The following is a 21206-nucleotide window of genomic DNA, read 5'->3' on the forward strand; positions in this document are numbered from 1 at the left end:
GGGCAACAGTGCATTACCCCCCCCCACACACACACACCAGCGATTCGCCTCCCGACATGTCGGAATTTTTGGGGCGCTGTGGGCAACTCGATAAGTCGAGAGCGAGATGCTTGGCGCAGCGAACGAATCTACGATGCGCGCCGGCGAGCGCGGCACTAAGGAAGAGGGCTGCGTGGGGGGGAGCACCCGCGAGGCGCCGGCAAATTGCGATGTGGTGTCCACGGTAGTTGCTGGGGCCCGTCAGTATGTGTGGATATCGGGTGCGAGGGCTTGGTCACTGTGCGTTGTGGCGTCGGAGTCGGCGCAGTCGCTCGGCGATATCCCCCGATATGTGAGAATATGTGGGTCATTTTAGAGTGTTGATGGCTTGATGCCGCCGTCGCGGGCTCGGCGATGGTTCTTGGCCGAGGTGGCTGTCACTGTGAGTACCCTCTTAGTGTTAGTCGTACGCACTACCCCCTAGAACATCAACGGTCAAGAGAGCACGCCCTCACGGTGTACTGCCGACCCCCCGAAACGCCTCTCTCACGGGATGAGTACGCGCGACACTCTATGCTGGTCCACTCTGATCTCTGTCTCTAGGGGCTGCTCTCCTTGCCCCGGCGTATTTCCATGATCAGCTCGCATCTGACACTGTGGCGACCGTCGTGGTCACGCCCGCCACCCGCTCCGTCGAAAGCTGGACGTCCTCCGCCTCGGGCGCAACTGCAGGCACCTTTCCTGTGGGGCTGATGGGCGCCGCTTCCTCGGAGATGGACAGGTCCGCCACGACGGGATCCTCGTCGGGCGCAGCGGGCGCGTTGGCGCTCTTCGCCTCGGGCTCCGGCTCCGTGGCCGCAGCGTCCTCCGCCTTGCGCGGCGAAAAGAGCGAGGAGATCTTCTCGATCAACGACGGCTGTGGCTCCGGCTCTGGCTCCACCGCTGCCGCGTCGGGCTCCATCGCCGCCGCCTCGGGCTCCGCCGCTGCCGCCTCGGGCTCCGCCACCGCCTCGGGCTCCCCCACCGCCTCCGATACCGGCTCACACGCCGCCTCGGCCGCCTCAGCCGTGCCCTCGGCCGGCCCCTCCCCCCCGGCCTCCGCGGCCGCATCTGTGGCCGGAGCGTCGTCCGCCTTGCGCGGGGAGAAGAAGGAGGAGATCTTCTCGATCAACGATGGCTGCGGCTCGGGCTCGGGCTCGGGCTCGGCGGGCTCGCCCGCCGCCTCGGGATCCTCCGCGACCGCCGCCTCCTCCGCCTCGGCAGGAGCCTCCACCGCCGCCTGCGGCCCGCTAGACCGCCGGGGCCCTCGCGGCGTCGCTCGCGGCGTCATCGCGTCCAGGGGCACACCCAGCTCCTGCAGCTTCTCCTCCACCTCATCAAACATCTCCTCCACCGCGTCCTCGCTCATGCCGTCGAAAAAGTCCTCGGGGATGACAGACGGGTCGCCCTTGCTCTGAAGCATCATATTGAGGAGCTGTTCAAACTTGGACTGGACGATGGGCTCAACCTCCTCCACGGCAGCGACCTCTTCCTCGCCAGACTCTTGCTTGGCCTCGCTCATCGCAGTAACGGCGTCCGCTGACGCAGCGACCGCTTCTCCCGCTGGCGCCGAACTCGATTCGTATGTGGCGACCGCCTCATCGACGACGCGGCTTGGCTGCTGAGTGGGCTTCGGGCGGGGTGTAGCGACCGCGCTTGAAACTTTGCCGGTGGAGCAGATTGCGCCCATGCTGTATTGAGTGGAAGGGTGCGGCGCCTTGGCTATTGCGAGCACCGTCCTTGTTGTTCGTGGAGCGTGTCGTGCGTAACTCTCGCACTAGCTCTCCACGACTCCACCCTCGCCCTCTCGCAAGCCTCGCCTCCGCCCGCACGCTCGACAGAACCCGGGGACGACGTGCGTGTTTGCTTCTCTACGAAAACACACACTCCCAGTCAGTCAGCGCCCATGTCGTGTGTGCTTGTGAGAGAGTGAGGCGGATGACAGGGAGAGGGGGAGCATTGGGGGAGAGTGTAATCGTGGTGAATTTTCTTTTCTTCGCGTTACATCATCGCTGCCTCGCCTCCTTGTCTGAGCGGCGCCGCTCGCGTCGCGGACCTTGTGAGAGGACGTGGAAGCTCAGCCTCACGGCGCCATGGACCAGCTTGGCCAGCCGCTCAGCCCCGTCCTCGAGGCGGCCTCCTCCTCTCGCTGGACCTTGGACGAGAGCAGCACGCCGCGTTCGCAGGCCACTCCTCGGGCAGACGCGCAGCCATCGTCCGCCAACCAGCCGGCCGTGCTGCCGCTCGCCGCGCCGGCGTCCGCGTCCGCGGCGCGCTCGCGGCGCTTCTCCTCTGCGAGCGGCAGCACGGCGCACTCCCGCGTGCTCGACGACTTGCTCTCCTTGAAGGAGCAGAGCGAGAGCCGGCGCGCCGGGCCGGTGGTGCAGCAGCCACTCGCGATGTGGCGGCCCGCCCGCCCGCCCGAGAGCAACTGCTCGGCCGACGCGCGCGCCATCCAGCGGGCGTGGCGGCGTCGCAAGCTCGCGCGCGAGCTCTACAGCTGCGAGAACGCCGGCGCGCTCCTCTCCTCTCTCACACTTGTCGAGGAGCGCGCCTCGACCCGGGCCGAGGCCGCGAGCCTGCCTCCCGTCGCCGAGGCGGAGGAGGGGGCTGGCAGCCCGGACGAGTGGCGCACGTCCGCGCCGACCAACCTCGCCTCGCCCGAGGGCCCGCCCAAGCCGGACATCGCCCTCGCAAAGGCGGCCGTCCGCCGCCAGCTGCCGCAGCTACCAGACGGGCGCCTCTGGCCGCTGCACTCGGAGCTGGGCGCCTTCGACCGGTTCGGGACGGATGTGTCGCAGTACATGCACTTTGTGTACCACCTCGCGCGGACGTGCGCCTGGCTCTTCCTCCTCAACCTTTCCAACGTCATCATCAACTTTGAAGGCGACTCGGAGAGAGAGAGAGAAAGACACACACACACACACACACACACGCACACGCACACGCACACGCACACGCACACGCACACGCACACGCACACGCACACGCACACGCACACGCACACGCACACGCACACGCACACGCACACGCACGCACCCCGGGCCGGCACACCGCTCACTCACGCGCACTGGGCCTGCACTTTCAATGCCGTGCGGCTCCTGCGGCAATCTAGACGTGGGGTCGCGAGGGATTGCCCGGCCCTTGCCCAACCACCTCTTGTGTGTGGAGAAGTTCACCCTTCCCCTCCCCTTAGGCAACTCTGAGATCGTCTCGCCGTTTACGATCCACACGCTTGGAAACACAAACAACGCCGTGCTCGACCGCGGCGGCCACTCCTACGCGGTGATGGAGATCTGCAACGCCGCCATCCTCCTCGCCTTCCTCTTCCAGGTCCGCTCCCAGCTCGAGGAGATGAGCGACCGCATTCGGCACGGCGGCCACGCGCTGACGGCGGCAGACTTCACCGTGATGGTGAGCAACGTCCCGAGGCACTGGCGGTCGGAGCAGCTGCGCGCGCACTTTGAGAAGTTCGGCGCCGTGGTGCACGTCGGCGTCTCGCTCGACTACCGCGAGCTGACCCTCGCCATGCAGGAGTGATCTCGGGTGATCTCGGGTGATCTCGGGCAACCTCGGGTGATCTCGAGCTCTCGCCCTCGCCATGCAGGAGTCGCAGCGGCTTAAGGACAAGCACATCGACGCCACCCTCCACCTCGTGGCGCTCATCCGGGGCGGCGCTCCAAAGGGGTCCGTCGGCAAGGCGCGCCTCGGGCACTCTCGGGCACTCTCGGGCACTCTCGGGTACTCTCGGGTACTCTCGGGTACTCTCGGGTACTCTCGGGTACTCTCGGGTAATCTTTTCGGGTCCTCTCGGGTCCTCTCGGGTAATCTCGGGTAATCTCGGCAAGGCGCGCGCCGCCGCCAAGCGGGCGCTCGACGCGCTCGAGGCGAATCGCACGCGGACCGGCGCTCTGACAAAGAAGCGGTGCCGCGACACTTCCGAGACGCTTCCGCGCCTCGCCGCCGATGCTGCCACTGCCTCCCACCGAGATAGCCCGAGACACTTCCGAGACACGTCCGAGGCACTTCATCCACCCGAGATCGCCCGAGACCAGGTACCACTGCACCGGCTATGCCTTCGTCACCTTCAACGAAGCCGCCGTCGCGAAGCGCGTGCTCGAGACGATGCCGCAGGACCGCGCCTCGTGTACTCTCGGGTACTCTCGGCTCATCACGATCTCGGGTAATCTCGGGTGATCTCGCAGGACCGCGCCTTCTCGCGCGTGTTTGGCGGCGGGCTCGTCGTGTCGCGCGCGCCCGAGCCGGAGGACATCATCTGGGAGAACCTCCAGACGAGCCCGCGCGAGCAGTTTGCGCGGCAGTCCCTCTCGGTGCTCGTGCTGACCGTGCTGCTCGTGCTCTCCGTGCTCCTCCTGACCAGCGTCAACCTCTTCATGCAGGCGCGCCGACAGAGACGGGCCGAGATGCAGCGAGATGCAGCGATATGCAGCGAGATGCAGCGAGATGCAGCGAGATGCGGCGAGGTGCGGCGAGATGTGGCGAGATGCGGCGGAGATGCGCCGAGATGTGGCGAGATGCGGCGGAGATGCGCCGAGATGCGCCTCGAGATGTGCCGAGATGCGTCACGAGATTGTCCGAGGTTGCCCGAGGCGCTTCCCCGTTCGATGCCCCTCGTTGCTCGCTGCAGGGCGCCAACCCCGTGATGGAGGTGCTCGGTCTGGAGGAGAAGCTCGAGGACCCCACCTTGTTCGAGTTCGTGCTCGTGCAGGCGCTGCAGGGCCTGCTCACTCTGATCGGCTACCTCTCCATCTTCATCTCGGTGCCCGTGATGGCGTACTTCCTCGAGCGGCCGCACACGCGCGGCGCGCGGGAGGCGAGCGTGATGCTGAAGCTGTCCTTCTTCCAGTGCGCCGTCATCCTCGTCACTCTCTTCGTGCTCACCACCGTCGAGACCAACGAGAACGACGACCCCGACGGCTCCTTCAAGCGCGGCTGGTACCCGGTCGGCATGACGGTGCTGCTTGGCGCCCTCCTCGGCGACATCCTGTTCATCCAGTTCGGGATGGACCTCGTGCGCCCCTTCGACCTTGTCAAGAAGCAATGCTTCGCCAAGCGCGCAAAGACGCAGGCGCGCATGAGCGAGCTCTGCGCGTGCTCGAGAGTACCCGAGAGTACCCGAGAGTACCCGAGAGTACCCGAGAGTACCCGAGAGTACCCGAGATTAGGCGCGCATGAACGAGCTCTACGCGTGCTCGGCCGACGGCATGCTTGCCTTCCGGCTCCAGATCCTGGTCAAGGTGCTCGTGCTCGGCCTCTTCTTCTCGTTCGCGATGCCGATGCTCTACCTCGTCATCGCGATCTACGGCTGGATCGCGCAGTGGATCGACCGCCTCCTCCTCCTCCGCCTGCTCCTCCCGCCGCCGCCCACACACGAGCAGCTGATGGTGTACATTGTGCGCGTCATCCTGCCGCTCGCCGTCGTCGGCGAGCCTCCGCCTCCGCCTCCTCGCTCGCGGCCTCCGCGAGGCGACGCGAGACTGCCCGAGAGTAGGCCACTCCGTCTTCGCCCTCATCTTCTTCCGCGATCTCTGCGACGACGAGACGCTCGACCTCAACTTTTACGCGGTCCGGGCCCAGGTGGGGAGAGTCAGCGAGATTCGGCGAGATTCGGCGAGATTCGGCGAGATTCCGCGAGATTCCGCGAGACTCCGCGAGATTCGGCGAGACTCCGCGAGATGACCGGAGGCACGCTCGACCTCAAGCCCTTGCGCGGTCGGCGCCCAGGCGAGCGAGAGAGGGGGCCTGGAGGCTGTTGGCTGCGTGCTTTTCCTTCCGAACCAGACCGCGGACGCGTCGCTGGCTGGCTCGGGCGACTTCATCTACGGCTGCTCCGGCCTCAAGGCGTGCAACGACCGCACGTGGTCGTCTGCGCGCGTCGTCCTCCTCTTCACCGCCTGCTGCACCGCGCTGGTCGTGCTCTACTACCTCTACACCTCGCGGAGCAAGGCGCGCCAGGAGCGGTCGCGGAGGCGGTCCGACGGCGGCGGCGAGGGCCGGGCGAGCCTCGTGTCGGCGCGCCAGTTCAAGCGCATGTACCGCCTCCTCGCGCAGAGGGACCTGCGCTCGCGGTCGGTGGACGAGCTCTCCAAGAGCGGCGCCCTCCCCTAGATGCGGACATCTCCCCACATCTCCCCGTGCCTCCCCGAATCTCGACGGTTGCCGCCCTCTCCTAGATGCCCTGGCCCTAGCCCTAGCCCCAGCCCCAGCCCTCTCCTAGGCGCGGCGTACGGACCCACTGCGTTCCGCCCTGACCCTAACCCGTACCCTCCCCTCGACCCTAACCCCGACCCTAGCCCCGCCCTGCACTCCTCCTCTTAGGCGCCCTGTCGGCTCGCGTGCGGCCAGAGACGAGCCTGTCCGCAAAGTCCCTCGTCGCTCTGCCGCGGGACGGGGAGCCGGCCTCGCCGGCGCCGCCGGCGCCGCCGGCGGGCAGCGAGGGGAGCGTGGGCAGCGGCGGCGCCGACGAGGCCGCGCGGCAGGTGTGCATCTCGATCGACAGCCCAATCGACGAGGCGAATGCGTCTCCGGGGCCTTCGAGGCCCGCCACGCCCGTTCTCCTGGCCCTGCCCACGACCTCCGAGTCCGCGCCGACCGAGCCGAGCGAGGGGGAGCGGCTCACCTCGGGCACGCAGCTCAGCTCACAGCTCCTCCTCGACGAGCAAACGCTCATGTACGCCCAGCCCACCGCCTCCCTCAACACCGGCAGACCCTCCCCACCCTCCCCACCGCCTTCGCCACCCCCTACCTCACCCCGCCCTCGCCGCCGCCGCCCTCGCCGCCGCCGCCCTCGCCGCCGCCGCCCTCGCCGCCGCCGCCCTCGCCGCCGCCGCCCTTTGGCGCCGCCGCCCTCACCGCCGCCGCCCTCGCCGTCACCCCTCGCAGGTACCTGCCGCCCCTCACGCGCCTCCTCCTCGACTCGTTCCGGAAGGACATGACGAACCGCGGCGTCGACGCCTTTTTGCGCCGGAACGGGGCGCCCGCGCTGCCCGACGGGCTCTCCCCGCCCGCCGCAAAGGCCTCCCTGCGGCACTGGGGCAGCTGCGGCCGCCGCGCCTCCGCCTCCGAGCCGGGCGGCTGGCCGGCGCACATCTCACTCTCCGCGCTGCGCAAGATCCCCGCTAGCTGCGGCGTGGCCATGCCGTCGTCCTCCAAGCCCGCCTCGCTGCTGCTGCAGCTCGACGCGATCGAGCGAGTGCTCGGCCGGCGCGCGGCGCCGGCGGCCGAGGCGGGCGGGGATGGCGACGCGCCCGGCGCCGGCGCGTCGGCGGAGGGCGGGGGGGGCGCCGCGGCCAAGGGGGGCGCCGTGGCGGCGCCTGGCGACGAGTGCGCCGACGAGACGCTCGAGCAGCTGGAGGTGTCGGTGCTGGCAGAGGCGGCGGAGCGGCTGACGCACGTGGCGGAGCGGGCGCGCGCGGCGCTCGGGTCGTCGCTCGAGCGGATGGCCTCGAGCGGCTCGCTCCACGCCCTCTCGCCGAGAGCGGCCGGACTGGCGACGTAGTATCGGCACCTCCGGCTGGTTAGGCGGCGGGGGTGTCGTGGTCGGACTCGCGCGCCCGCGCGTGTAATCGTCTCCCAGCTAGTGAGCTACGGCTCTAGATTGCAGCAACTCCAGCATTGCGGCACAGCACACATTCGTGTGCGGGGCTGGCCGCCCCCCCGCCCAGCCCGCCGCTGCCGTGCGATGTGCGTGCGAGTTCTATTACTGCAATATTGCAGCATGAAACTCTCGATCAAGAGTGATGAGAGAAAGAGATACTGCCACTGGGTCAAAACACTAATCCACAAATTCACGCACACTCCCAGACGGACGTGTCGGGAAGCCGCACCTCTCACACCCCCCGGAGACACGAGCCGTCAGCGGTGTGGCCATGCAGCGCCGTCCGATAGTGAGCAGCTGCCGTGGTCAGCCCGGAGGCTGCCCAGCACGCACGAATCCACAGTCAATCGCCGTCCTCGAACACCATCAGGCGGCCGGCGTCGAGCCATCGCCCCGCGTCGGGATCCCAGATGCGGCGCGAGGTGCTGGGGCGGCCCGCGAGGCAGCGCAGCTCCGGAGCACCGATCCACGCGGCACCGCCATAGACCTTCCACGCGACAGTCGAGGCCTCAGGCCGCAGGCAGCCGTCAATCACGCTCACCCGGCCACGGGCCTGCCCGAGATTGGCTGCAGCTCCAACGTACCAGCTCTGGCCAGCGTGCCACAGCATGACGCTGTCAGCGCCAGCCTTGGTGTACGATGGGTAGCCGTTGACGAGCTCATCGCGCTTGAGAAAGACGCCGAGCACGCCGGCCTGCTTGTTCTGCGGCGTCGGCCCGACCAGCGCGATCTGCGGCGCTGCCTTGGCGATCTCTGCGGCGAGGGCGTCGCCCGCGAGGCAGCGCAGCTCCGGGGCATCGATCCACACTGTGCCGTCTTGGACCTTCCACGTCACAGTCGAGGCGTACGGGCGCACGCAGCCGTCGCGCAGAGTCACCCAGCCACGGGTCTGTCCGAGGTTGGCTGCAGATCCAACGAACCAGCTCTGGCCGGCGTGCCACAGCATGACGCGGTCATCGCCCGTCTTGGTGTACGATGGGTAGCCGTTGATCAGCTCATCGCGCTTGAGGAAGACGCCGAGCAAGTTGACGTGCAGGTTTTGCGGCGTCGGCCCGACCAGCGCGATCTGCGGCGCTGCCTTGGCCATCTCTGCGGCGAGGGCGTCGCCCGCAACGCAGCGCAGCTCCGGCGCATTGACAAATGCTGTGCCATCCCAGACGCGCCACGTGACAGTCGAGGCCTCCGGGCGCACGCAGCCGTCGAACAGACTCACCACTCCACGGTCCTGTCCGAGGTTTGTTGCAGCTCCAACGTACCAGCTCTGGCCGGCGTGCCACAGCATGACGCTGTCAGCGCCAGCCTTGGTGTACGATGCGAAGCCGTTGACGAGCGCGGTACGCTTGACGAAGACACCGAGCACGTTGGCCTGCTTGTTCTCCGGCGTCGGCCCGACTAGCGCGATCGACAGCAGCCTGCGGAGATGTGGAACGGCCGCCGCTCGGAAGGTGCGGCAGGAAGCGTAGGCTGCGCGCAGGGCGTCCTCGGTGCAGAAGGAGAGGGCGAGGTCGAGCAGATCGTCCGTGGTGAGCACGTCGAGAAGCACCGGTGGGGCCGCGCTTGAGGCCGCGCTTGAGGCCGCGCCCGTGCGAGCGCTCCGACGCGAGCGAGGCGGCATGGCGAGCCGGTTATGCAGCGTGATTTCTTTTATGTTCGTGCGAATACCCTTACAGCGTTGGTGTCCCAGTCGTTGGTCGGACTGTGTTTCGCCTTCCCATCAATCAATCAATACGCCATTGCTGATGAGGGGAGGCGGCGGTGGTACGTCGTCTACCGGCGGGTGCGCCCCGCGACGCACGTCGCACGAGGCGCGCGTGCACACGCACACAGGCAGGGGTCGGTCGCATTGGCGGCCGCGCGGCAGTGGCTGCGGGGGGGGGCGGGAGGAGGTGGTGGCGCCGACCGCAATGGCGGCTGACCCGACGAGCGCCGGGCGAGATCGCGAGGGTCGAGGGTGAGCGGATGTGTGAGAGAGAGAGAGATATTTGTTTGTGTTTGATGTGTGTTCACCCCAAAATTCTCGAAGCAGCAATGGCGCTGATTGCGACTGCGACTGCCGCTTCTGTGACTGCGGCCGCCGCCGCTCCTCCCAAAGTCACCCTCACCCCGTGGTGCGACAACTCGTTCCGCGTCCGCGTGGCTCCGCCTTTGCTGCCGCCTGCCGCGCAGGCCGCCAGTGCCGCGCTCGCACGGTCGCTCGCCTCGAAGAACCTGACCGACCTCCCGGGAGCGCTGATTGAGACCTGCCGCCCGGGCGCCTCGCTCGTCCCGGCGCCCGGCACGGCGGTCACCAACGGCAACCTCGCCGTCTCCGTCCGCGACGATGGCTCGCTCACGTTCCGCCGCGCCGACACGGGCGCACTCCTCTTCAGCGCGGCGCCGTCTCTCGTGTTCAACGGTGGCACACCCGGCTCGGACGGCGGCTGGAGGACGGTCGAGGGAAAGGCGGCCCGCTCCTGCTCCTCCTCCGAGTTTGACGGCGACCTCGGCAGCGCGGAGACTGCGTCGGAGTGCCTCACCAAGGCGTCCAGCACGCAGGGCCGGCCCCGGCAATTTCAATGCGATCGGAGGTGTGCCTTTTGTCACAGGTGATGTCCACCGGCCGGCGGGTCAACTACGGCGTCTGGCGCGGCGGCGCCACGGGCAACAAGGGGTGCTATGCTTGCAATTTGACTGACCGCGGTCCGAGCGAAGGGCTAGTCGGACTAGATGCGGATCTCCCCATATCTCCCCATAACTCCCCATAACTCCCCATATCTCCCCATATCTCCTAGTCGGACTAGATGCGGATTCTCTCCCCACATCGCTCCCCATATCTCCCCATATCTCGAGTATGCTAGTCGGAGTGCAGGTATCTCGCCACATCTCGCCACATCTCCCCGCATCTCCCCACATTTCGCCACGTCTCGAGTACGATTGCCGGAGGGCGGAGCTTGTTGGGCCGCCCGCCCCGTGGCAAAGCCGGGGATGGAAACAAGGAGAGATGGGTGGCCAACTGGTGGTAGGTGGGAGCTGAAGCCGGCGCCCGGCGCCGTGTGCTTCCTCGGCCCGCCCGTGCCAAAGGTTGGCGCGGGCTACTTCGAGGCCACCTTGACCGGTCACGGCCGGCGTCCCGCCCGCGAGTGTGTTATCCGCCACTTGTCTGCGCTTAGGCCCCAGCCGGGCCGGAGACAACTGGCGCTCCGCACCCTTGCTCCCATCCCGCCCACCCTTCTGCTTGTCAGGCCAACCTGACGGTGACGGCCGGCGACCGCGACGAGTTCAGCTACGGCCTCGGGCAAGGCGAGTGGACGCCAGAAGGGGGCTGCCCCGAGGCGGGCGCTGCAGGCCCGCGCGCCGTTGTCGCTCGAGCGCCGCGGGCAGCTTGCCCGAGCTCAGCCCCGAGGTCGCACGAGATTGCACGAGAATAGGCTCGCGCATCGTCCCGCTCGAGCGGCACGGCCAGGCGCGGCAGCGCTGCAGCAGCGGAAGTTCCATGCCGCCTTCGAGGAACCCTCTAGGAACCTTCTAGGAACGTTCTAGGCGCTGCAGCTGCAGCAGCGGAAGTTCCATGCCGCCTTCTAGGAACCCTCTAGGAACCTTCTAGGAACCTTCTAGGCGCTGCAGCTGCAGCAGCGGAAGTTCCATGTCACCATCCCTCTGCTCACTTCGTCGGCCGGGTACGCGCTCCTGTTCAACATGCCCGGCTACGGTGAGCGGCTGCCGCGCCCAGTACCACACCCCCAGAGTATCGAATCCAGTGTGGGTCCAGTCCCGTGGGTGGTGCGGCACTAGGCTCCGTCGCCGTCGGCAAGCGCGGCGAAGGCGGCTCACACTGGACTGCGCGCGCGGCCCTGTACCTCGACTTTTGGGTCTCCTCCGTGCCTAGGTCGCATCCACCTTCTAGGAACCGTCTAGGAACCGTCCAGGAACCTTCTAGGTCTCCTCCGTGCCGGCGGGCGCCACCCCTCCGGCGTGGCCGTCGCTGTACCGGCAGTACGCGGACGCGACCGGCCACGCGCCTCCGTTGCGCGAGGCGGCGATGGGGTTCTGGCAGTCGCGCAATCGGTACAAGTCTTCGGGCATCGCGCTCGGCGTCGCGGCGAAGTACGCCGAGAGGCCGGCCGCGGTGCGGCCGTCGGTGCTGGTCATCGACTACAAGAACCAGCGGCACGACGGCGACTTCGCCCCCGACCCGGCCTGCTACCCGTCCGTGCGCGCCCTCTCTGACGGCGTCCGCGCGGCCATCAACGCGACCCTCATGTTTTCGTTCTGGCCCGAGGTCCTCAGCCAGGCGACAGAGTAAGCGCCGCTGCAGCAGCGTCTCTCTCTCTCTCTCTCCTCTCACTCTCTCACTCACACACACACTCTCTCTCTCTCTCCCTCTCTCACTCTCTCTCTCTCTCTCTCTCTCTCTCTCTCTCTCTCTCTCTCTCTCTCTCTCTGGCTGCCTCATCAACGCGGACCTCGGAGGGCGTGCCGTAGGCGACAGAGTACGCGCCGTTGCAGCAGCGTGGCTGCCTCATCAACGCGGACCTCGGAGGGCGCGCCGTCGATCCGACGGTCCCAGAGTGCCGCCGCTACCTGTGGGAAGCGCTGCTCAAGCCGCGCTACTTTGACCAGGGCGTGAGCGCTTTCTGGCGCGACGAGACCTCGGCGGCGGACCGGGCCCCTCCGGCCAGCCCCTGCTCGGACCCTTCTCGGAGACTTCCTGTAGGCTGGACGAGACTAGGGGCTGCTCTCTCCCCATCTCCCCCCATCTCCCCCCCATCTCTCCCCATCTCTCCTGTAGGCTGGACGAGACGGACGGCGAGGGCACCGGCGGCGGCGGCGACGGGGACTACGGCTACAACAGTAGCTTCGGGCCGCCCGCCGCGTACTCGAACTTGTGGGTCGACACCCCACCCCTCCTCCCGGAGCTGGCCTCTGATCACTGCTACTCATCGAGCACACATCCACACTTACACCCACACGCACACACACACACACACACACACACACACACACACACACACACACACACACACACACACACACACACACACACACACACACACACACACACACACACACACACACACACACACACACACACACACACACACACACACACACAGTCACACACCTCCTTCACGCAGGTCAACGACTGGCTGCGCGCCTTCTCGGAGCCGGTGGCGGAGGCGCGGCTGCCGCCGCTCCTCCTCACACGCGGCGTGTGGGCGGGAGGGCAGCGGCACGGGGCCGTCCTCTGGTCGTCCGACATCCGGTGTTTTCTTTTTTCCTCGAGCCTCGAGCTGCTGGTCTATACCTCGACGTTTTCTTTTTTACCACTCGTGTTTCTTTTTCAATAGGTCGAGCTTCGAGCAGCTGGCGTCGCAAGTGCCGCAGGGCACGCCGCTAGTCCCATACCTCCAGAGTACCGAACCCAGTGTGGGTTCAGTCCCGAGGGTGGTGCGGTAGGCGTCCACGCGTCCATGTCGGGCATCTCCCTGGTGGACCACCATGTCACCTTCCAGGAACCCTCCAGGGACCTTCCAGGAACCTTCTAGGCATCCCCTGGTGGACCACCGACGTCGGCGGCTACGGCTGCGGCTTCGTCGAGCCGAACGACTCGGAGTACATGCGCGAGCTCATCGTCCGCTGGTGACCAGTTCGGCCCCTTCTCCCCCGTCTCAAGAGCAGCTCACCCTTGATTCCTCTCATACCAAACAGGTACCAATTCGGCGCCTTCTCCCCCGTCTTTCGGACACATGGCTGCCGCACGGGGCCCTAGAAGCGGAACACGCATTCGTGGATCCCAGCTAGCGCTCGAGAGGACACGTACTCCGCTGTCTTCGGCCGCACTCCGGCCGTATTCAACTGTACTCGCAGCCCCTCGTACTCACGCGGTGCTCTAAGACGCTGCACAGTACCGCCCTCCCGCCCTCCTGTCGGCGTATGCACAACGCAGGCCTGGGTCCGTCCGAGCCGGACTCGGACTGCAAGCCGGCGCATGGCTCGTGCGGGTGCAGCGAGATCTGGTCGCACGGCGCCGAGATCGCCCGAGCTTGCGGCGAGATCGCGCGAGATCGCACCGCGTAGGTACAATGAGATCTGGTCGTACGGGGCCGCCACCCAGGCGCTCCTCGAGGGCGTCGTGCGGATGAGGAACGAGGTGCTATCTCCCCATCTCTCCCCACATCTCCCCACATCTCCCCATATCTCACCATATCTCGAGGGCGTCGTGCGGATGAGGAACGAGGTGCTGCGGCCGCACCCGCGAGGTCACGCGAGATCGCCCGAGATCACCCGAGATCGACCGAGGTCACCCGAGGTCACCCGAGATCACGCGAGATCACGCGAGATCACGCGAGATCACGCGAGATCACCCGACGCCAGGTGCTGCTGCCGTACATCCGAGAGCTCGCCGCAAACGTCTCCGCGCACGGCGCGCCGACCATGCGCCCGCTCGCTTACGAGTTCCCCGACGACAGAGCCTGCCGCGGCGTGGACGACCAGTACATGCTCGGGCCAAAGTACCTCGTCGCGCCCGTGACGGCCCGCGGCGCCACCGCCCGGACGGTCGTCTTCCCCAAGGGCGCCAGCTGGCGGCCCGTCGGCGGCGGCGCCCCCGTCTCCGGCGGGCAGACGCTCAAGGTGGCGGCGCATCTCTCGACACGGTCCTCGCGCGCGGGCCTTTCTGCAGTCGTTCTCATTCATTACTACCCATTCAGGTGGCGGCGCCGCTCGACACGATCCTCGCCTTCGGCCGAGAGGCGCCGGCGTCGGAGGGGCCGCTCGTGCCGGCGTGAGGGTAGCCGTCCGTCCGGGTGTGACTGTGTAGTCCGCGCGGGGTGAGGCACCCCTGCCCCCCCCCCCCACTCGCCCCTGCCTCGAGCTCAAACCAGACGTAACGTAGACCGTCTGACCACCTAGAAGTCTCTCTCGCGATCCTTGAAAGACCGTAGCGTCCGCGCGCTTGTTGTGAGAGCCCGAGTTGCGCCCTTGCCGCCGTGGGGGTACTTTATCACAGGTATCTCAGGTACGTGAGAAAATTTCGGGTGGGTCGTTCTGGGTTGTCATTGTCTTAGACGACTTCCTGAAAAAATGTACAGTACAGGAGGCGGAAACCCCCGATCTGGAGAGAGCGATCTCCACACAGTGGAATGTGGGGATCGGGATGCGTAGAGCCGTACGGGCCCCCCACACGGGGGGGGGGGGGGGGGTTGGTGTGATCCGTGTTGCCGCGTAAGTAGTCGCGGCTACTAAAGCAAGTATTTCCCAGCAAGAGCGGAGCCCTGACCCGCTGACCCGGGCACTTGGAGCGGGGCCCCTGGGTTTCGTGGAGCATTTGGGGGGGGAGACCAGTGCAGTCGGCAACCTCACACCCAGGGCCGGGGAGCTATGAAGCGCACCCAGCGGGCCGGGTGTGTTCGATTTTATTAAATGCGCCACAGAGAATTCTGAACTGCCCGTTGTCACACCTTCGGCCAGCTGGTTTTGATCGCTGCTCAAGTCGCAAGACAGGGCAGTTCGGCCCCTCGCGCGCGCCACTCCCGGGCCGCCTGCCGCGGCCAAACGGACCTGTGGAACTGCAACCAGAGCAACATCTGCCCCCCGCGAGCCTGCTGGCCGAGGTCCATCAGCTACAGGACCGCAGGTGCGCCCGTTGCCCAGCCACGGATCCCTCTGCGCAGAGCCGTCGCGGCGCGAGAGGGCTCTGCTGCAGATACCACTGCTGCGCGCGCAACACGTACTCCGTGCGTCGGGATCCTGGGAGTCTGCCTCATTCCACTGCTGTTCCCAGAAAACTGCCATGCGCGGCGCGCGGAGGAGGAGGCAAACTCCGCGACGCACCGAGCCGAGGAGGCGGAGCGAGCTTGCGCCGTCGCCCATTCCGAGCTCTGCCAAGCACGTGAGAGCCATGCGGCCCTCGAGGGCAGCGCCGCTCGGCTGCGGGACGACCGCGATGCGATGCTCGATCACGTGCAGGACCTGGTGGCTGAGCTGGCGGCGGCGGAGGAGCGCGCCAACACCCTCTCCGAGGACCAGCTCCGCCTCGCCGAGCGACGGAACGAGCTGGAGCACGGGCGAGCGGCGGCGCACGCGGAGCAGCAGCAGCAGCAGATCGCCGCGCGCAGGCTGGAGGCAGCCGCGCAGCAGCGGGGCGCAGAGGCGCGTGCGGCGGCGGCGGCGACGGACGAGGCGCGCCGCGAGGCGGAGGCGCTTCGGCGCGAGCTGTGCGAGGCGCGTGGCGAGGCGGGCAGCATGGGCGCATCGGCGGACGAGCTGGCGGCGCAGAACAGCTCGCTGCGACTTCGGCTCGACGAGGCGGACGGGCGGGCGCTCGCCGCCGAGGAGGAGCTGGCGCGCGTGAGCTCGACGCTCGCAGTCGCGCGGCGGAGCAGCGGCTCGCAGCACGCCTCGCTGGCGGAGCAGCTCGCAGACACGCTCCGTACTCTGCACGGCACCCTCCAGGAGAGGGACCGCCTCCGCGCCGCCCTTGACGAGGCGCTCGCCTCGTGCGCGTCGTCGCTCGTCGCGCGGGAGGTCGCCGAGGCGTCGCTGCAGAAGCAGCTGCTCGGGATCGCGTCGCTCGGCGAGGCGGCCAGCGCCGCGCGTGCCGCGCGGCGGTGTTGAGCTATGGACGCGACTTTTCCTTTCGCCCTCTGCTAGGCGACCATCGACAAGCAGCTGCTCGGCCTCGCCCCGCCCCTCGCCTCGCCGCTGTCGCAGCCGCCCTCGGGCTCCATCGCGTCGCCGCCCTCCCGCCTCTCGCGCCTTGCACCTCGCGAGGCGTCGCCGACCGCGTGAGGAGAGGGGATGCGTGAGGGTGTGCGGGCCGGCGGCGAGGGCGGGCCGGAGCGGGAGGCCTGGACGCTGGAGGTGGAGTCTGGTCTCTGGAGACTGGAGAGCTGGCCAGGTAGGAGGGGGCAGGGTGGGGCCTTCAGGGGCCTAGAGAACACACCCCTTTCTCCCTTTCTCCCAGTAAGCTAAAAGTACGTACATACTGACGTAACACCGACGAGGCCGTACAGCGGCCGCGCCGCGGGTGGGCGCGGGATACATACGACTTCGGTACGGAGGGGCCCCGCGCGGATAGCCGATAGGCGCGAAGCCGCCCCCCGCGGCGCGGCATCCCAGAACGCGCTCCATCCCAAAACGCGCTGTCGAGCATCGTGGTTGCGCCTCCCATCCCGTCTCAGAGGCGCGCAGCCCGGGCGCTCACCATTGACCCGTAGACGAGGCCCCTTCATGTGCTCAAGTGCCCAACTCATTCTCAAAGACGTCGAAGTCGTCAGCGTCGAGCCAGCGTCCCTCCCTGCGGCCCCAGATGCGGCGCGAGGAGCTGGGGCGGCCCGCGAGGCAGCGCAGCTGCGGGGCGTCGATCCATTCTGCGCCATTGTAGACGCGCCACGCGACAGTCGAGGCCTCAGGTCGCAGGCAGCCGTCGCGCAGACTCACCCGGCCACGGTCCTGTCCGAGATTGGCTGCAACTCCAACGGTCCAGCACTCACCGGCGTGCCACAGCATGGCGCCGTCAGCGCCAGCCTTGGTGTACGATGGGTAGCCATTTATCAGCTCATCGCGCTTGAGGAAGACGCCGAGCACGCCGGCCTGCTTGTTCTGCGGCGTCGGCCCGACCAGCGCAATCTGCGGCGCAGCCTTGGCGATCTCTGCGGCGAGGGCGTCGCCCGCGAGGCAGCGCAGCTCCGGAGCGACGACCCACGCGGCACCGCCATAGACCTGCCACGTGACAGTCGAGGCCTCAGGGCGCAGGCAGCCGTCATCCACGCTCACCCAGCCACGGTTCTGTCCGAGGTCGGCTGCAGCTCCAATGATCCAGCACCCACCGGAATGCCACAGCATGGCGCTGTCATCGTCCGTCTTGGTGTACGATGGGTAGCCGTTGATCAGCTCATCGCGCTTGAGAAAGACGCCGCGCGAGCTGGCCTGCTTGTTCTGCGGCGTCGGCCCGACCAGCGCAATCTGCGGCGCAGCCTTGGCCATCTCTGCGGCGAGGGCGTCGCCCGCAACGCAGCGCAGCTCCGGAGCATTGACAAATGCGGTGCCGTCCAAGACGCGCCACGTGACAGTCGAGGCCTCCGGGCGCACGCAGCCGTCCAGCACGCTCACCCGGCCACGGGCCTGCCCGAGATTGGCTGCAGCTCCAACGTACCAGCACTCACCGGCGTGCCACAGCATGACGCCGTCATGGCCCGCCTTGCTGTACGACGCGAAGCCGTTGACGAGCGCGGCGCGCTTGACGAAGACACCGAGCACGTTGGCCTGCTTGTTCTCCGGCGTCGGCCCGACGATCGCGATCGACAGCAGCCTGCGGAGATGCGGAACGGCCGCCGCTCGGAAGGCGCGGCAGGAAGCGTAGGCTGCGCGCAGGGCGTCCTCGGTGCAGAAGGAGAGGGCGAGGTCCAGCAGATCGTCCGTGGTGAGCACGTCGAGCAGCACCGGCGAGGCCGCGCTCGAGGCCGCGCTTGAGGCCGCGCCCGTGCGAGCGCTCCGACGCGTGCGAGGCGGCATGGCGGGCGGTGAGCGCGTGCCCACGCGGATATCCGCTCGGCCGAGGTAGCAGTGGCCCAGGCAGCCCTTCGCCGTGCCGCCACGGGCGGTTGCGCGGCGGTTCGAGTGCCTCGAGACGACTCGAAAACGATCTGTGTCGTCCGATTTCGCGTCGCGATCGACCGTCTCCCTGTGCGGCTCTCTCAGCGTGTCGTCGAGCAGAGGCGGCCGAGCGCATCCGAGAAACCGCCCTCTCGCGCTCGAGAGGCGCCACCGCCGGCCCAACCGTGCTGTGCCGGTCGGCTGCGGCGCCGGAGACACCGGGAGCGCCTCACGAGCGGCGCGCACGACCCGTGCGCCTCTTCTCGCGTGCCGTCACCCCTTCTCGCTCGCCTCGCCGCGCCACCTTCTGCTGCTGCAATGGCAAGATCGGCTGTTGACGGGATCCGCCGCCGGCGGGCCCTCCAGTGTGCTCGCCGTGTGCTCGCCGTTCGTGCGAGCTCGAGGCGCCGCCCTTTTTCGTGCCGGCCGTGTGTCACCTCTGCTCGCGTGCACCAGTCGTACACATGTAATCTGAGAGGAGTGCGTGGCGGTGCGCGAAGGCTTTTTGGTGACGTAAAGAGCAAACCGGCTTCCGAATCCACACCTCGCCGACGGCACGCCCAGTTGTATGCTCGACTACGCATGCATGCCGTGGTGAGAGAGAGACCGAGATACGGCTCCGGTTGTCGTGGTATGTGGCGTGGCGGTGGTTTGCGAAACAAAACGGATGCGAGGATGCACGCAGAGCGCGACACGGGCCTCGCGTCCGAGCGCAAGTCGACGAGTGGGAGCCGAGATCACTGCTCGTGGTGCGCACACGCCGCGCAGCTGCGGGTTGTAACTCGATTGACAATCGCGCGTGCGGGATGAAAATGGAGCCGATTGGCGCTAGTGCACGGCGGCACTACCTAGTGCCTCTGGGGGAAAGGAGGAGGAGCCCTCAATAGACGGACTGAGATCGCTGGGCTGGATCCATATGGGGGTGCCGCACAACCTGAAGCGGAGGCACCCGTGTATACTCCACACCTCTCCGCGCCGAAGTATTGAGCCACCGCGGTCAACAGCATGCAGCACATGAGGGGATCGCATGCTGCGGACGGATACGCGTGCCGAGTCGATGCGCCCGTGGATGATGCACTGCGCGGCTGCGAGCGGAGCGGCGCGCCTAGCGCGAGCGTGCGCAGAGTTGGGATGGAGAGCTCTCGCGTCGCGATCTCAGGGTCGCGAGGGGTCGGCCTAAGCTACCTGCACGCGCCGCGAGCCCGGAGGCTGCACGAGAACCCGCGCGGCGAGATGTCTGGAGCCCGGAGCGCCGGCGGCTCGACGAGCCGCTCGCGGCGATGCGCCGTGTGGGAGGACGAAGTGGCCAGGAGCGCGCTCCTTTGAGGGCTTAGCTAGGGGTAGCGAGCTGCCCCTGTCGGCGCGAGGCGGTGCCGCGGCGGTGCGCGTGGAGCGCAGGCCAGCGAAACCTGCAATCGGCGATTGCAGGTTTGGGCCACTGCGAGCGCTCGCGCGCGGTGGATTTCTTTTCGGCGGAATTTTCTTTTTTATGTGACTTCTTCTGCTTCCACCCGGACCTCGCGATGAGAGCGGCTCTCGCGTCGCTCCTGCTCGCCTGTTGCCTCGTCGCGGGCCTGCGTTCGCCTCCGCCGGCTACTGTGCTACGGCGCGACGCTCTCGCTGCCGCCACTGCCGCCGTCGCCGCAGGCTCTGTGCTTCCCGATGCTGCAGAGGCTGCCGGCGACAGAGGCTATTCGGCCGTGCTGGGCGGGCCTTTCGAGTTCGGATTCCCGCTCGCGGCGCCGAAGCGAGCGACGGTTCGGCGCGAGCTCGTTCCTGGCCGGATCTGGTCGTTCGAGCAGGTGCTGCTGCAAGCGCTTCCAAGAGGCCATGTCGTGCGGCAGGAGCAGCGAACGCTGACTCCACCGCTCATTCGAGCAGGTGCAAGGCCTGATCTACGTGCACGTGCCTGTGCGAATGACGGCCGTCAAACTCGACGCCGGCGGGCTGCTGCTGTACTCGGCGGTGGCGCCGACGGAGGAGCGCCTAGTACCATGCCTCCAGAGTACCGAACCCAGTGTGGGTTCAGTCCCGTGGGTGGTGCGGTAGGAGTGCCTGCGCCTGCTCGCCGAGGTCGAGGCGACCGCCGGCGCCGTCCGCCATGTCCTCCTGCCGACGTTCAAGGACACGTCCTCGACATGTCCTTGACACGTCCCACAGGCGCCGTCCGCCATATCCTCCTGCCGACGGTCGCGTTGGAGCACAAGTACTTTGCGGGCGCGTTTGCGGACGCGCGGCCGGACGCGCAGCTCTGGGTGGCGTCGGCGCAGTACTCGTTCCCGCTCGACTTGCCGCTCGACCTGCAGGGTATATCTCCCCGTATCTCCCCATATCTCCCGCCCGACCTTCCGACAACACACTGACCCCTCTCGGACCCTTCCCAGACACCGGCCCGACCCTTCTTTCCCCCCCCAGGCTTCCCGCGAGGCACAAAGCGGCTGCCGGACGAGATGGCGCCGGGCAGACAAGGCGGCGGCGGTGCGGCGGAGGGCGGCGCAGACGCTTCCGACCGGCCCGAGTGGGCGGAGCAGCTGCCGTACAAGGTGCTCGGTCCGATCGCGGAGAGCGTGGGCGCCTTCCAGGAGGTCGTCTTGTTTGACAGGCCGACGGGGACGCTGCTGGTGACCGACCTGGTTGTGGGGGTGCCGACCGCGCCGCCAGAAGTGCTGCGCGTGAACGATGACCGCGCGCTGCGCTTCCACTCCCGCGACTCGCCGGCGGAGGAGGCGGTCGCAACTGACGAGGCGCGCGCCATTGGGTGGAAGAAGATCTGCCTCTTCGCGCTCTACTTCCAGGTCCCACCCTCCCCTACCGCACGGTACCCGAACCCACCCTCCCCTCCCCCACGGTACTCGAACCCACCCTCCCCTCCCCCACGGTACCCGAACCCACCCTCCCCTCCCCCACGGTCCCCGAACCCACCCTCCCCTCCCCCACGGTCCCGAACCCACCCTCCCCTCCCCCACGGTCCCGAACCCACCCTCCCCTCCCCCAC

The 21206-nt window shown here is 67.7% G+C and overlaps 5 protein-coding genes across 5 annotated transcripts in view; 4 read left to right on the plus strand and 1 right to left on the minus strand.

Annotated features, from left to right (window-relative positions):
* Positions 1 to 18: 18 nt before the first annotated feature.
* EMIHUDRAFT_432151 (hypothetical protein) lies at positions 19 to 1740 on the minus strand. Its single transcript, XM_005775441.1, has one exon. It carries the CDS (start codon positions 1706 to 1708, stop codon positions 617 to 619), a length of 1092 nt encoding a protein of 363 aa, XP_005775498.1. The 5' UTR covers positions 1709 to 1740; the 3' UTR covers positions 19 to 616.
* Positions 1741 to 2089: 349 nt separating this feature from the next.
* Positions 2090 to 6712, plus strand: EMIHUDRAFT_432153 (hypothetical protein; the record flags this gene model as incomplete). The annotated part of the gene is made up of 10 exons (XM_005775442.1): positions 2090 to 2246; positions 2324 to 2904; positions 3215 to 3552; positions 3626 to 3718; positions 3867 to 3943; positions 4074 to 4152; positions 4224 to 4418; positions 4667 to 5107; positions 5205 to 6133; positions 6358 to 6712. Coding segments are annotated over exons 2-10 (2994 nt in total), but the record flags the coding sequence as incomplete, so codon positions are not given.
* A 2952-nt stretch (positions 6713 to 9664) lies between these two features.
* Positions 9665 to 14702, plus strand: EMIHUDRAFT_461217 (hypothetical protein; the record flags this gene model as incomplete). The annotated part of the gene is made up of 13 exons (XM_005775443.1): positions 9665 to 10203; positions 10639 to 10717; positions 10858 to 10974; positions 11231 to 11324; positions 11408 to 11484; positions 11553 to 11894; positions 12098 to 12183; positions 12405 to 12504; positions 12751 to 12878; positions 13073 to 13255; positions 13694 to 13766; positions 14072 to 14248; positions 14326 to 14702. The coding sequence occupies 13 exons, from the start codon at positions 9665 to 9667 to the stop codon at positions 14401 to 14403; spliced, it is 2073 nt and encodes a 690-aa protein (XP_005775500.1). The 3' UTR covers positions 14404 to 14702.
* Positions 14703 to 19342: 4640 nt separating this feature from the next.
* EMIHUDRAFT_308419 (hypothetical protein) lies at positions 19343 to 19537 on the plus strand (the record flags this gene model as incomplete). Its single annotated transcript, XM_005775444.1, has 1 exon — positions 19343 to 19537. The coding sequence occupies one exon, from the start codon at positions 19343 to 19345 to the stop codon at positions 19535 to 19537; it is 195 nt and encodes a 64-aa protein (XP_005775501.1).
* Positions 19538 to 19956: 419 nt separating this feature from the next.
* The window catches only part of EMIHUDRAFT_53240 (hypothetical protein), a gene marked incomplete at both ends in the record, with an annotated part of 1822 nt that continues 572 nt past the window's right edge, over positions 19957 to 21206 (plus strand). The window contains 4 exons of the mRNA XM_005775445.1: positions 19957 to 20013; positions 20090 to 20234; positions 20372 to 20530; positions 20681 to 21006. Of these exons, the coding sequence (XP_005775502.1) occupies positions 19957 to 20013; positions 20090 to 20234; positions 20372 to 20530; positions 20681 to 21006 (687 nt within the window). The remainder of the gene's footprint in view (positions 20014 to 20089; positions 20235 to 20371; positions 20531 to 20680; positions 21007 to 21206) is intronic.

The sequence above is a fragment of the Emiliania huxleyi genome (assembly GCF_000372725.1).
Source record: "Emiliania huxleyi CCMP1516 unplaced genomic scaffold EMIHUscaffold_3, whole genome shotgun sequence".
Classification (NCBI taxonomy): Eukaryota; Haptophyta; order Isochrysidales; family Noelaerhabdaceae; genus Emiliania; species Emiliania huxleyi.